This window comes from Aulonocara sp. 'chitande type north' Nkhata Bay, linkage group LG6 (genome assembly GCF_057382095.1).
Source record: "Aulonocara sp. 'chitande type north' Nkhata Bay isolate Kocher_YH1m ecotype deep benthic linkage group LG6, A_spYH_male_GT1.1, whole genome shotgun sequence".
NCBI lineage: Eukaryota > Metazoa > Chordata > Actinopteri > Cichliformes > Cichlidae > Aulonocara > Aulonocara sp. 'chitande type north' Nkhata Bay.
The window spans coordinates 28,665,318-28,678,608 of record NC_141349.1 but is presented as its reverse complement, the minus strand read 5'-3'; the positions used below and the strand labels follow the sequence as shown (position 1 = coordinate 28,678,608).

The 13,291-nt window shown below is 39.4% G+C and overlaps 1 protein-coding gene across 2 annotated transcripts in view; it reads right to left on the bottom strand.

Moving 5' to 3' along the window:
* rhbdl3 (rhomboid, veinlet-like 3 (Drosophila)) overlaps positions 1–13,291 on the bottom strand; it is a 75,236-nt gene that overhangs the window by 17,277 nt on the left and 44,668 nt on the right. For both annotated transcript variants that reach the window (XM_086296137.1, XM_086296138.1), the window contains 2 exons: positions 10,401–10,625; positions 8,812–8,960 (listed from right to left, as the gene is read on the bottom strand). In XM_086296137.1, coding sequence (XP_086152263.1) covers positions 8,812–8,960; positions 10,401–10,625 — 374 coding nt within the window. The remainder of the gene's footprint in view (positions 1–8,811; positions 8,961–10,400; positions 10,626–13,291) is intronic.

The following is a 13,291-nucleotide window of genomic DNA, read 5'->3' as shown; positions in this document are numbered from 1 at the left end:
GCATCTATTAAGTGTCTCATAATTAACAACTAAATTTCTTACTATATTGTTTATTAGTGGTTCAAAGCAGTTGTTTTTCCATTGCAGCTTTTAAACACTGCATAATGTCATAAACACACAAATCCACCTTTAGTGTATCTAAATAAGCATGCTATATCATCGCATATGATACATTTATAATGATTTTTACCCAAATTTGCAATGAAAGAAACTTGAATATCAACAATTTCCCAGCCAGAAAACCCATTTGGCCTTATCACTCACTTATGAATGTGTAACACAACATAGCATTGCACTCAATTCCAAATCTTAAACATGTATCGTCTGCCTAATCTTGACAAATATGAAAACAGACATGAAAGTGTTGGGTTTTGCATTTCTCTCAAGCGACATGCTGTTTGATCATATTTAATTAGTTTTATGTCGCATTAAAAGTGCAAAAATGACCACTTTCATGACAAATTCCTTGTATGAGACATAGAAGTCTTTAAAAGGCAACTTTTTTCTCCTGTTTCTCTTCTGTAAACTTTAAAAGTGAAGACATGAAAGTGATAAAAAATTCTGTGATGGCAAAACACTTCTTTTTCCTCCTGCGGATGATTGGCAGGAAACGTACTGAACTCTGGCACGAAGAAGTAGTGAAACAGAAACTCTGATAAGAATCAAATTCTGGATTCATGTTTACTGGGATGGGAAATGTTTTTCACACTGTGTAAAAGTAAATGGGAGCTACCTCCTCAAAGAAGAAGAAAACATGATTTCATGAACGCTACAGAGCTTGCAAAGGCATTATCAGAAAAAAAGGGCAACTTGAATGTCACAAAGAAAGGAAAAAAAGCCATATAGGAAGGGGAAAAAAATATGTCCCCAAGAGTAAATGTTTATGTTTTATATCAAAGTCTTACATGACTCACGTCTCATAATTTAATCACAAAAGTGATTAATTCACTTTTCACTTAATTCTCATGTTTTATGACACAACAGCAAAAGAAGCTAAACAGCATAATGTGAGATATGAGTCCTTTGAGATATACAGTACAATATATATAGAAGACAAACGCTTGAATTTTAGACAAAAAAGAGAGTGGCCTCAGGGGAAAAAATCTCTCATTATTTTTATGTTTTTTTAGTAGCATTTCCTTTGTAACTGTCCACTTTGGCCTCATTATTCCAAAACTTTCATCAAAAGGCTGAGTTCATACATTAGTAAGCTGTCAGCGAGGCAAAGGGAGGTGAAAGGATAAACAGCCCGAAAACAAGTCCAAAAAGTCACACTCACACACACACACACACACACACACACACACACACACAGACCTATTAGACACAAGGAATACACAGAAGACAAGAAACTTTTCCTCATCTGACAGTGTGCGCATGTTTATGTAAGCTATATCCTAATTCAAATCAAACAAACAAACAAAAACCCAAACAATCTCTGTATATAAATTGAGATAAAGTCTACTTGACGCCAAGCTGGCTCTCATTTAATAAACTTATCACTACCATAGCTCAACAGGAAACAAAATGCTTATAACCAGAAAAAAAACAAGTACCAAATTTGTTTTTTTTACAGGTAATTTCAGGGTTAACACCGGATTTTCAGGATTATGAAAGCGGTTCACTTCCTAGTGAGGTACATCATGATGGAAACTTGCACTGCCCGTATTCAGGTTATCTTCAGGTTTGATGAATACAATTAAAAAAAATACATTCTTTTGTTTTTTAACTTTGCAACCCTAATTCCAAATAAGTTAAGGCACTAAAATGTAAATCCAGTAAATCCATATTTTATTCACAACAGACCACAGAAAACATGATTAAATGTTTCAAATGAAAAATAACAGCTCTTGAATTTGATGGCAGCAGAACATCTCAGAAAAAGTTGGGACAGGGAGAATAAAAAGGCTGGAAAAGTAAGTAGTAGAGATGGCACGATACAACTTTTTTTATGTTCGATACCAATAACGATATCATAAATTTGGATATCGGCTGATACCAATATGAATCCGATATAGTGTATTTTGTAATCAATACAATTTTTTTTATAAATATCTTGCTGCATTTTGTATAAGTTCACACTCAAGTTTTAAAAAAACAAAACACTAAAACTATTCTGTTATACCTGTATGCAAAAAATACACTGCACCCAAAATATTTTCTAGTTCAGCTACACTGATCAATCTAGCAAACTTAAACCTACACCATCCTCCCTATTCTGGTATTTTAAAGAGTACTTAGCATAAATATTGAACAACCTAACTAATAGGGTTGCAAACCCTATAGTTTAGTTATGCAAAAAGAAAACAGGGAACCACCCTCCACCCTGTTTTCCATAATCGACTTAATGCTAATCCGCGAATCATGAACTAATCGTTCAGTACTCGAGAATCACTTTACTGACTCATGAATCATGATTCACAAGCCCAACTGACTCATCCCCGTTGCAGTTAGCAAACTAATTTTATTAGTAGAAATATATCTAGCTTATAATTAAAATTGTGGAGAAAAACACAACATCCAGTATCTTAACAAAAATATTTCTGCTCTGAGCTGGAAGAAAAAAACCCTGAGTAGAAGCTCACATCAAGACAATAGCTCCTTGGTTCACAGTAGCATCGCTCTGCTAACATGCTAACAGCACATTTGAGCTACTCACCCCCTCCCTCCTGTGCTTCTTCCTGGTTGGCAACCAATGTTAAGGCGCATTACCGCCCCCTGGCTTACAGCACAGTGGACATTTAGATGAGAAAATATATATTTGACACATTTAAGGAAAATACTAATAAAATAAAAATAAACAAAATAAATGTTCCCTTTAGAATTTTTTTTGCTCTATAAAATAGTTGTTTTCTTTTAGAATCATTCATCTTAGCAGTAGGATATACATGAAAAGAGAAACAAATTAAGTTTGAGTAAAAATGTACATTTTTTGCACTCTCTGGTCAAGTGAATCAAATGACTCAAAAAATTCGATTCACTTTGGTGAGTGACTCATTAAAACTCGATTCAGTAAAAAAATCAAATTTACCATCACTAGCTGTGGCTCCAGCAAACAGCACTAGAAATTAATATTAAATCAATTCTAACGACAGCTTATCAAGCTTAAATGTGCTGCTGTTGTTTATCCGCTGGTCTCCTCTTTCTAGCGCAAAGTGGGCGATAAATAAACAAGAAAGACCGGAGTTGCGACAGAAAAGCGGATCACCTGATCAATGATCAGTTTCATGATTGAAGTAGCAACAGGGGAGGGAGGGGAAGAGAATGAGAGAAGAGCCAGCTTTGCAGCAAGGACATAATAACTCCAGCTTTGTGTCTTTTTTTCATTGTAGCTGTACCTCAATATGGAACTCCGATGGCCAGTCCAGCTGTGGCTCCATGTATCAGTTGTTAAGCTTAACGTGGAAATACTATGCAAACATTCTGAGATGAACTTACGCACTTGCTTTACTTTTCTGGGATAGTTTTCTCCGAGACGAAATGCCGCGGTTTGGAAGCAGTGCGGCTCCAAATGCTCCACCAGACCGCAGACAGGTCTTGCAGACAACAGCCGCTCTATCACGTGACACATACTGCTCCGATGCGCTGAGCTGGGTTATGCCAAGCAGCGCGTTTTGTGAGGTAATTTTGTGATACTTCGGATCGGATTACATTTTTTATTTCTCTCCCATATCCGATCCAGTAATTTAGGTCAGTATCGGACCGATACGTAATATCGGATTGGTCCATCTCTAGTAAGTAGTACCAAAAAGAAACAGCTGAAGGAGCATTTTTCAAGTAATTATGTTAATTGGCAACAGTTAGTAAAATAATTGAGTATAAAAAAAGGATATTAGATAGGCAGCGTTTCTCAGAGGTTACAATGAGCAGAGATTAACCCATCTGCAAAAAACTGGGTCTGGAGCAATTTCAAAATAATGTTCCTCAACTTAAAATTGTTGATACTGAATATTTCATCATCTATATTAAATAACTTCATCAAAAAATGTCATAAAAATAATCTGTGTGCAAGGGACATGGGCAAAAATCCATATTGTATTTCTGTCCTGCTGCCTATATCAGACCAGAACGGGACAGCATACCTCTCTCAAAGTTTCAGCAGCTGGTCTCTCGTCTAAACAGGAGGGGATACTAAAGGGTGGCAAACATGGCCCTGTCCCAACTTATTTAAGAGGTGCTGTGTTGCGGATTGCTGTTCTATTTTTCTATTACTATAATCGCGTTGGTCATGAATGCACAATTTTGCTTGGCTTTGACTGTTACCTCAGAGCCCAGACTCAGTCTCCCAGCTATGATGCTTTGAAAGAAGAGAAAAAGAGTCTTTGGTCAACTAGAAAGGGTAAAGCCTATTCATCTGCTTGGAAATACTTTTTATTCAAGGGAACCAATGAGGAACAACAAATATAGAAAAAATTCAAACAAATGCACAATGTTTCAGAAGCCACTAAATCTCCGTGACCTCAGTAGTGACCAAAATGATTACAGTGTCAGCCATGATTAAGCAGCTCTATCACAGAGTCGCAGAGACATGCACCCAGCATTTAAATATTTCAAAAACAACAAAAGATAAAAGAGGTGTGCGGCTGCCATAAATGGACCCTAATCTGCTCACAGCTTGTGGTTCAATGTGATGACTGTAAGCAAATGATAGCTTTGCACACAAATACGTACACCCACACACACAAACACAGACACCCTGTGCCCTTCACAGCTAGAGAGTCCTTCCAGCCAAACCTCAGTCAGCAGCTCAGGCACGTTCGGGTGTCACAGCAGAATCCAAAAGGAAAGCAGCTAGCATAATCTGGCCTCTCAGCTTCTCTCTGCGTCTCGGCTTTGATAACTCTCTCTCGCTCTCTTCAATCACTTGGTGTGTTTTTCTGTTTCTAAATTATCCTGACGTCTCTTTTTCAGCGAATGTGTGAGAGCACTGACAGAAACGAAGAGAAAGACATGGCGATGACTCTTGTAGGAGTCCCGTTTTTTCCCCTGTTTGACAGGTTGACAGAGGGTTCCAGTAAACGCTGCGTTTACAGACAGACTCAAACAAAAATAAACAAAAACTTTCCTAAAACAAATAACCTCTCTCTCTCTCTGTGTCTGACACACATGCTATTCCTTCAACTCAGGCAAGCCCAGTAATCTAGTTAGCTTGAAACAACGCAGCCACCTCAACTACAACGGCGACATAAAGCATCGCTCAGCGATCAGAAAGACAATGGGGATATTGATTGGCTGGGAGAACCCTGTTCAGAGAACAACTCCCCTCCAGATAACAGCAGCTATATATTTCTATACCACTAATGAGGCTGTGAGGAACAGGCTGCACTGTCAGGCAGATCCGTGGATACCCATGAGAAGCCCTATTGTGTCGAGATAACCGTGGCCTTTCAGGGCACTCAACAAAAGCACTGTTGAATCTTACTGTCTTTATCGCTGCTTCACCAAACTACAGAAAACCTTATTGTTAGTTCACGTTAATGGAACAACTTTAGCGCTGAACTGAGTGCAATCTCTTGCCAGTTTTCCACAAATTATTACACTATCATCAGGTGCTCAGGCTCCTCTGATTATTATTGTAGGTTACATCTTCCCACATTAGACTGAGAACTCGAGAAACACAACCGGGCAGAAACTTGTCCTGGTTTAATCTCAAAAAGCACTAATCTTTCTGAAGGCTTCACACTTGCTACAGACATCCTTCGTGTGCTTGTGATGGAAAGTGAGAGCGAGGGGAGAGAGAGCAGAGCAGGCTCTGTCTGTCTGAGAGGCTGAGAGGGATGTTTTGGGGCCAATATTTACATTTTGTTTTAGTGTTGGGAACTGGAGGGATCAGTGGTACTGAGCTGTTGACAGGATTACATGGTTTGTAGATGTGTGTGAGACTCTCACTCTCTGTTTCTGTGTGTGTGTGTGTGTGTGTGTGTGTGTGTGTGTGTGTGTGTGTGTGAGTGAGAGACACAGGGAAACAAGAAGAGAAAGCGGGCAAAATTCAAATATGGAAATATTGGTATCAGTCAGTTGCAAAGCTTTGTCAGTGCCACTTTTAATGTGAGCGCCGAGTATTATCTTGCAATACACATCAAAGTTCGTCTGCATCATTGGATAAATGAATCAGAAAACCAGCCTTGACTTTTGTTAAAGGGCACTCCATTTCTGTGTCTGTGCTCTCTGTCAGTGTTAAATCAATTACAGCTAAATAAAGAAAGACAAGACTTGTGCACTTTACACTCGATGATGCATGAGTCTATCTGAAGTGACATGAATTGGGTTACTTTGTCTCTAAAATCTATAAAAACTGAATGTATTTCAACATTATTTAAAGATCCAGAGTGAATCAGTGATTAAAGGTTTATATTCTCTGAATAAATAAGAATATTGATTTTCAGTCTGTAGGCGTTAGAATATCTTTGACAAAACACGATCCATACAAGCTGAAGAAGTTCTGCTGCAGTGTGATATAAACGATCATTCTCTGCATCAAAAAGACCAGCATCATGGATTTCACACAGCTGTGCGGTAGCTACTTGTTCAGCTATTAGCGATTAAATTATGTGGACTATCATCAAGTGCGACCTGGGCTACTGCTGCTGAAAGCAAACAGCACAAATCAGCAGCTTGATTGCAAATATGCAATATATCTGTTTAGGTGAGAGCAGCCAGCTACAGATGATGGAACATTTAAGGATTAAATTATGCAATCATAGTAATGCTTTTAAAACATGTTTGTTTTTTCTTTGTGATTAATCAATAAACTGTTCGTGCAAAAACTCACACATTCATAGGTCTCCGCTATGAAAAGCAGCTGGTCCATGTTTTCTCCATTATAGCCGAAGTCCTAAAAGCAAATCTTGTCACCCAGCAGCCATCTTGAATCTATATTAACTTTTAATCAGGATTCTTTGAGCTCTTTCTCTTCTGACAACGCATAACAGGGTTCCTGCGTACATCACATGACTGCGTGAAGCTGAATATCGTGATCATCTTTCAAACTTTTTTAAGGGCACTGTGCTGAATTCATGTCACTTTGTGTGATTATACATATGTCTGTGAAGGTTCTCAGTCATCCAGGTCATCGTAGTCTAAGGAGCTTGGAAAGAAAAGTGTCTTTTATGAGACGTTTCACCTCTCATCCGAGAAGGTTCTTCAGTTCTAAGAGTCAAATGGTGGAGAGTCCCAGATTTAAACGACACGACATCCCAGTGCATTTCCGACCCAGCAACGCACTCAGACAAAAACTGGTTCTCCCGAAAGACAAAACGCCAAAACACAAACTTAACAATGTGGTGTATGCTGTACAGTGTAACGAGGAATGCCCAGACCTCTACATTGGAGAGACCAAACAGCCACTTCATAAACGTATGGCACAACATAGAAGAGCCACCTCCACAGGACAAGACTCAGCAGTCCATCTGCATCTAAAGGACAAAGGACACTCTTTTGAGGATGCCAACGTTCACATTTTGGACAGAGAGGACAGATGGTTTGAAAGAGGAGTGAAAGAAGCCATTTATGTTCACTGTGAACGACCATCTTTGAACAGAGGCGGTGCTTTATGACACCAACTGTCTGCCATCTATAATCCAGTTTTGAGATCCCTTCCCAGACGCCTTAACAGCCACTCACACCCTGGGCCATCTGACCTCAGGAAATCACATGATAGGGTGGGGCCAGGTTTCACAATGAGCTCACCTGAAACCCTGGCTAATTGTGACCTACACCCGTCTTCACACCTTGGCTCATTGGACTAAGCAGAGGATCATCAGGGGGTCCTTTTGTCCATCTTTTGGGGGGATACTCCCACTGGGTTTAAACCTGGGGCTCTCCACCATTTGACTCTTAGAACTGAAGAAGCTTCTCGGATGAGAGGTGAAACGTCTTCAAGCAACTTAAAGAAGTCCAGACGCTTTTCTTTCCAAGTGATTATACATAGTTTCCTCAGTCAGACTGTTTAAATCCCAACAGTCCCTTTTCCCGCCAGCCACTTTCCTTGAGAACCGTAATCATTTCAGTGAGTTCCTCTGTGATTGGGGTGTGTTAAACATCACTCCATCCTTTCCAGTTTATCTTCTCACCGTGCACGAGCCCTTCCCTCGCACTGAACCAGGTTCTCTTAAGTAAATTACCATTTTATTAGTTCTCTTTATCGCCTGAAACTACATTTAGCCAGAAGAGTAATTAAACCTGGATGACCTGGCCGGAACTGAACAGATAATAATATAGTCAGAGAGGAGAGGAGCGGAGGAGGGAAGGAGGAGACTGAAGAAATGTAGAGGTGGTTTTATTAAATCTGTCAAGTTGATATTTGGTGTTTTCTCTTTTTTTGTGAAGAGTACCTGTAAAGATAACTGTTTTCTATGGTCAAATATGAGCACACATAACACACGTTACAATAATCCAACTACAAACAGTTATTAGAGGACCCGTTTCTTTCAGTCAACATTATTGGCTGCATCCATCGACTACGTTTCTCATCTCTTACTTCTTTGTCCTGCTCGGTGTGTTTGAACGAAAAATCACTGCTGTATATTTCTGTTGATGAATCTGTTGCATAACTTGTGCTGATTCACTTCAGCACCTCACATGCCTTAGGTAACACCACCCCAAGGCATCACAGTTATGCGGCACTTCAAATTAGTGTTCATCAATATGTCATATCCACCTAAAATGCTACAAGCGTACCTCCTTGATCTAAAGGCTGACATGAACACACTGTAGCAGATAACTTCATCTAAAATATGTCACCAAGTTGTTTCCAAGATCAGAAAATCTGAATGGTGGCAAAGTTATGAAAAGCAATAGATTTAAACTCACCCAGTGTGCATGAAAATGTAGCTGAGATACCTCCAGGCCTGGGCTCGTAGCTGAGGATGGTAAGGTAGGGGACTTTTAAGGAAGGATGGACTGGAAACTTGCAGGACCAAGCGGTCCATCTGGCACCCATAGTACATGAACACAGCTACCTGGGAGAGCAGAGAACAAACAATAAGTGACTTGCTGTAGTATTTATGATAAGAATAACAAATACACAAATCCATTCATAGATTATTATAGAAACAATGCAAATAAATTACTTCAGTAATTTCACAGGAGTTGAGCAAAAGCTTCTGATTTAATATTGTTTCAATCAAATTAACCTGGAAAAATCAGTGGTGGCATCAACATCAAATACTATTGTTTTTTTTGCTTTGTTTTGGTTTTTTTAGGGGATTTTGGGGGGCGGAGCCATCCCTTTCTCACAAAGCTTTGGATGTTTTGCATTTTGTGTTTTGTTGTTTTTTTTCTAAAATTTTTAATTTGATGATATGAAACATTAAAGTGTAAAAAACATACAAAAAACAGGAAACCAAGAAGGTGGCAAACACTTTTTCACACCACTGTATGTTTATCCTATTATTAAATGTTTTATATACACCTTATATGGGCAAACTATTATATCACCACCACCACTGACACAAGCCGGATGGATCCATGCTTTTATGTTCTTTATGCCAAATTCTGACCCCACCATCCCAATATCACAGCAGAAAAAGAGACTTCTCAAATAGGTAACATGTTATTCAGTCTTCTGTTGTACAGTTTTGGTGAGTCTCTTTTTCTCAGCTGACATCAGTAAAAAAATATATATATATGTGAAGAAATAATAATTTAAACAAATTTATCCTCTCCCAGTTACATCTCCCATCCATCGTCCATCCTCCCACCCACTACCCCCCTGCGTGTGCAGTGATTTTTCTCCCTTTGTTTGGTAGAAGGGGCAAAAAGGGTTCTTTTGACACTAAAAGTTGCAAACCACTCAGCAAGAAAGATGAAACCTGGACACATTTGGGTGTCCCAACAGAACAATGATTGCAAACACACAAAAACGAAATGGTTTAGGAATAGATAAAGCAGGCTAACATTAAACTTCTGGAATGATCTTCCCAAATCCCAAACAGATTTAAATATAGAAGAGTGTCCAAATACCCGACGAAAATCATGCCAAGAGCTTGTTGATGGCTAGTTCAGGGACATCTTGCTGAGGGACATTTAACCAAATATTAGTGGCTGTGTTTGTATTTATTTGCACCTTTATTTATAATTTTAACCCTGTGTGAATTAGAGAAAATCCATATTAAATTCAAACTTGTGCAGTCAATTAAAGATTACATTATACTAAAGAATATGTCGTACAGTCATTCCACCTGGAAAAAGAACAGCTCAGAAATCAGTAGCTCAAAATTACTACAATGATCATGTCCATGATGAGTGTAAGTAAACGCCTGACCACAACTGTATAACAGGCACACTGACATCATACTAGAGGTGCACAAGAAGGCACCATTGAAAAGCATCATGGTCAATTCATATTAAAATGTACTATTACTAAAAGATTCATCACATTTTATGTTCCATCAACTTACCTCTGCGATGGTGATAGCCAGGATGAACCAGGGAGGGGGACAGTAGGTATAGCTGTCAAAGTACCACTTGCGGTCGACCTCACGGGGTAGCGTCTCATAGGCAACGTGGCGGACCAACCGCTGGGACAGTCCTAAGCCTGCCTCGTCTCTGAGACTGCAGCCTTTTAGCTGCCTGCTGCCCTGCAGAATCGCCCTCCGGAAACTGTTGGAGCGCTTGTTGCTCATCTATCGAAACAAACATAAAAAGAGGAAGAAGAAATATTAAGAATGGAAGAAAACTGAAGAGGAGATGGAGGTAAGTACAAATAGTTTAATATAACAGTCTAACTATAACCATCATTATTAAAACTCACTATCAGAAAGTTTTTTCAATTGCTGTATCTGTGAGAGCAGGTACGGTCATCACAAGTACACAGCTCAGAAACCCACCCGCTGATCAAATCTTCTGTTTACAATGGGCAGCCAATCGAAATAAAGTTGCTTCAAAGGCAATGACAAGGGAGATAAAACGGCTTGTTTCATGCAGTCGATGAACTGAGGGACTGCACCAAGGCCCAGGATAAAAAAAGGATTATATTGAACCGTGAATCATTCAAAACTACCCAGGCTGAGAGTCTAAGGACAAAAAAATGAAGCAGGAATGTGTATGATTTGGTGTTGTTGGCTGAACAAAGGCATTTTTCACACTTTTGTGATATCCAATAGGTCAAATGATTGACTGACTAAGAGAATAATCTGCAGTGAACTGATAATGAACACTGCCAGCCACCCTACATTAAACAGTACAGACACGTACAGGCATTAAAAGCTAACACATCTTTTGCTGAACAAACATGTCCATCAGAAACCCGTCCACGGAAAAAAGGTGCAAAATCCACAAGAAATGAGGGTTTCCAGGCTTTATCGCATTTGTAAATGTTTCGCCATTTTCAGCAGCCTTTGTTTGAGCGTAACAGTACATTAAGAAGGTCAGAAAAGTGAGAATAATAATAGGAATGTGTTTTAGCTATCTGCCACTTAATTATCTTTACATTTTCCACAAATAACCAGACGAAAAAATGTTTGCACAAATCTTAAGAGTAACTGAGTAAGGCTTTTTGTTTTGCATAGATGGCAAAAGAAATTCTAGTTTATCCTTTCCAGCTGCCTAAATCACAGCCGTCTCTATGCTGTTTATTGCACTTGCTGTGTGTTTTATAAGATTCTTGTCCCACATCTCCATCCTTCTCTCACTCTGGCTATCGGTCCCAGTCTTTCCCTCCTCCCCCAATCTGTTTCCAGCTCCGCTCTGTTTATGTGACACTCCATAACTCAATTTTACGGCTATGTCTGTGTCTCTAGAACTGCAGGAAGCCCAGATGTGTCAGTTAGCAGATGCTACTTTAAGGCAATAAGGATGAGTGTTATTGTTTTCAGCAAGGGCAGAGATTGGGGAAAAAAACATAAATGTGTTGTGGCAGCGGAGCTGTTGGCAATAGAGGTAGATGTGGACGGTAATACTGGATCTTCAAAAGCTACAACTTTAAATTGGCTTCAAAATTGCGATGTGTAAGAAAGCTTCAATTGATGTTTATTCAAGTACGAGCACTGGCTTATCAGAAGGAACATTTTAGTTTAAAGCCAGCAGGCTTATCTTCTTGTTTACATCTTGAAAGCAAAGACATTTATCACAGCTAAGCTCAGTTTAACAGAAACTGCACGAGAAATAAAGATAAGAAGGAATACACGAAATCAGAAAAACAATAAAATCTCTGAACAGTTGTCTGATAGTTCTTCTGACGCTTTTTAATGAGACTTTTAGAGTCTTAGGACTCATTGTTTGGAGACAAACTTCAAAAAAGCCAATTATTTCAGCCTTTATATCAGTCACAGAGAACTGTGGGAAAATGATTACAGGTTACCATGGCCACTTCGAGACCGCACACCGAAGCAAGCGCTCTCACAGACATCCCCCCCAGGCAGCCATGCCCCATAAAGACAGTCAATTCTTCGTGTGAAGCAACTGTGATTCCTCTCGTCTTTGCGAGGCACAAAAGAAAGAATAATGTTCTGTCTGTTTTCTCGCTGCCAAGAGGAGAAGGGAGAGGGGCAGAAGAGGTGAGAGGCACTGATGAGCGTTCGGCTAGGAAGAGACAATTTCTCTGTTTGATCAGTGGAAAATACAATCAGAGAAAAGAGACGGAAGAAGAGGCAGAGGAAGAAACAAGTACAACAAGAAGGGGACAGAGAAGGACAAATAGGCGGAGGATCAGAAGAAATATGATGAAGGCTGAAAAGAGACTATAGAAGTGTGTTAGTATGCGGTTTATGCCTTAATGCCTCCGTTAGCTCCACCAGGTCAGCCCTGAGTTTCATCTGTTTTGTTGGATTACCCTCAGTTTTTTGGCAGAGCGCACAATGTTGGCATCAACAGAGCGGCTTTTAAAAAAGCACAGGCAAAGACACACACGCACACAAGGTGGTCACACTAAAAAAAAGTTCAACCAGGCTTAACATTTACCGCAACACACAAAACAACGTCATCCGTCCACATTCCTGGTGGACTGCTTTCCAAGCCAAGTGAAACAATTAAAACAACTTCCACTGTCATAACAGAAAATCCTTTCTCATATGCCACTGTGTGTTTTGGCATTGTCGAATCACAAAAACAAAAAGATGTTGGGAGATCTTACATCAGCATAAACAAACGTCCACATAAAAGAAGAAAAAAAACTAACATAAAGCTCAAGCTCTCTCAGGTATACATAACACAAAACAGGACATGCGAGCATGCATCATAAGTTATGAGCATTACCTGAATTTATTCCACTCGGGCGAGAAACTGAGTGGTTAAAAGTGTAGATATTTTGTAAAGTATAAACACATTACGTAGCTATTTTCTGCCCAGGAAA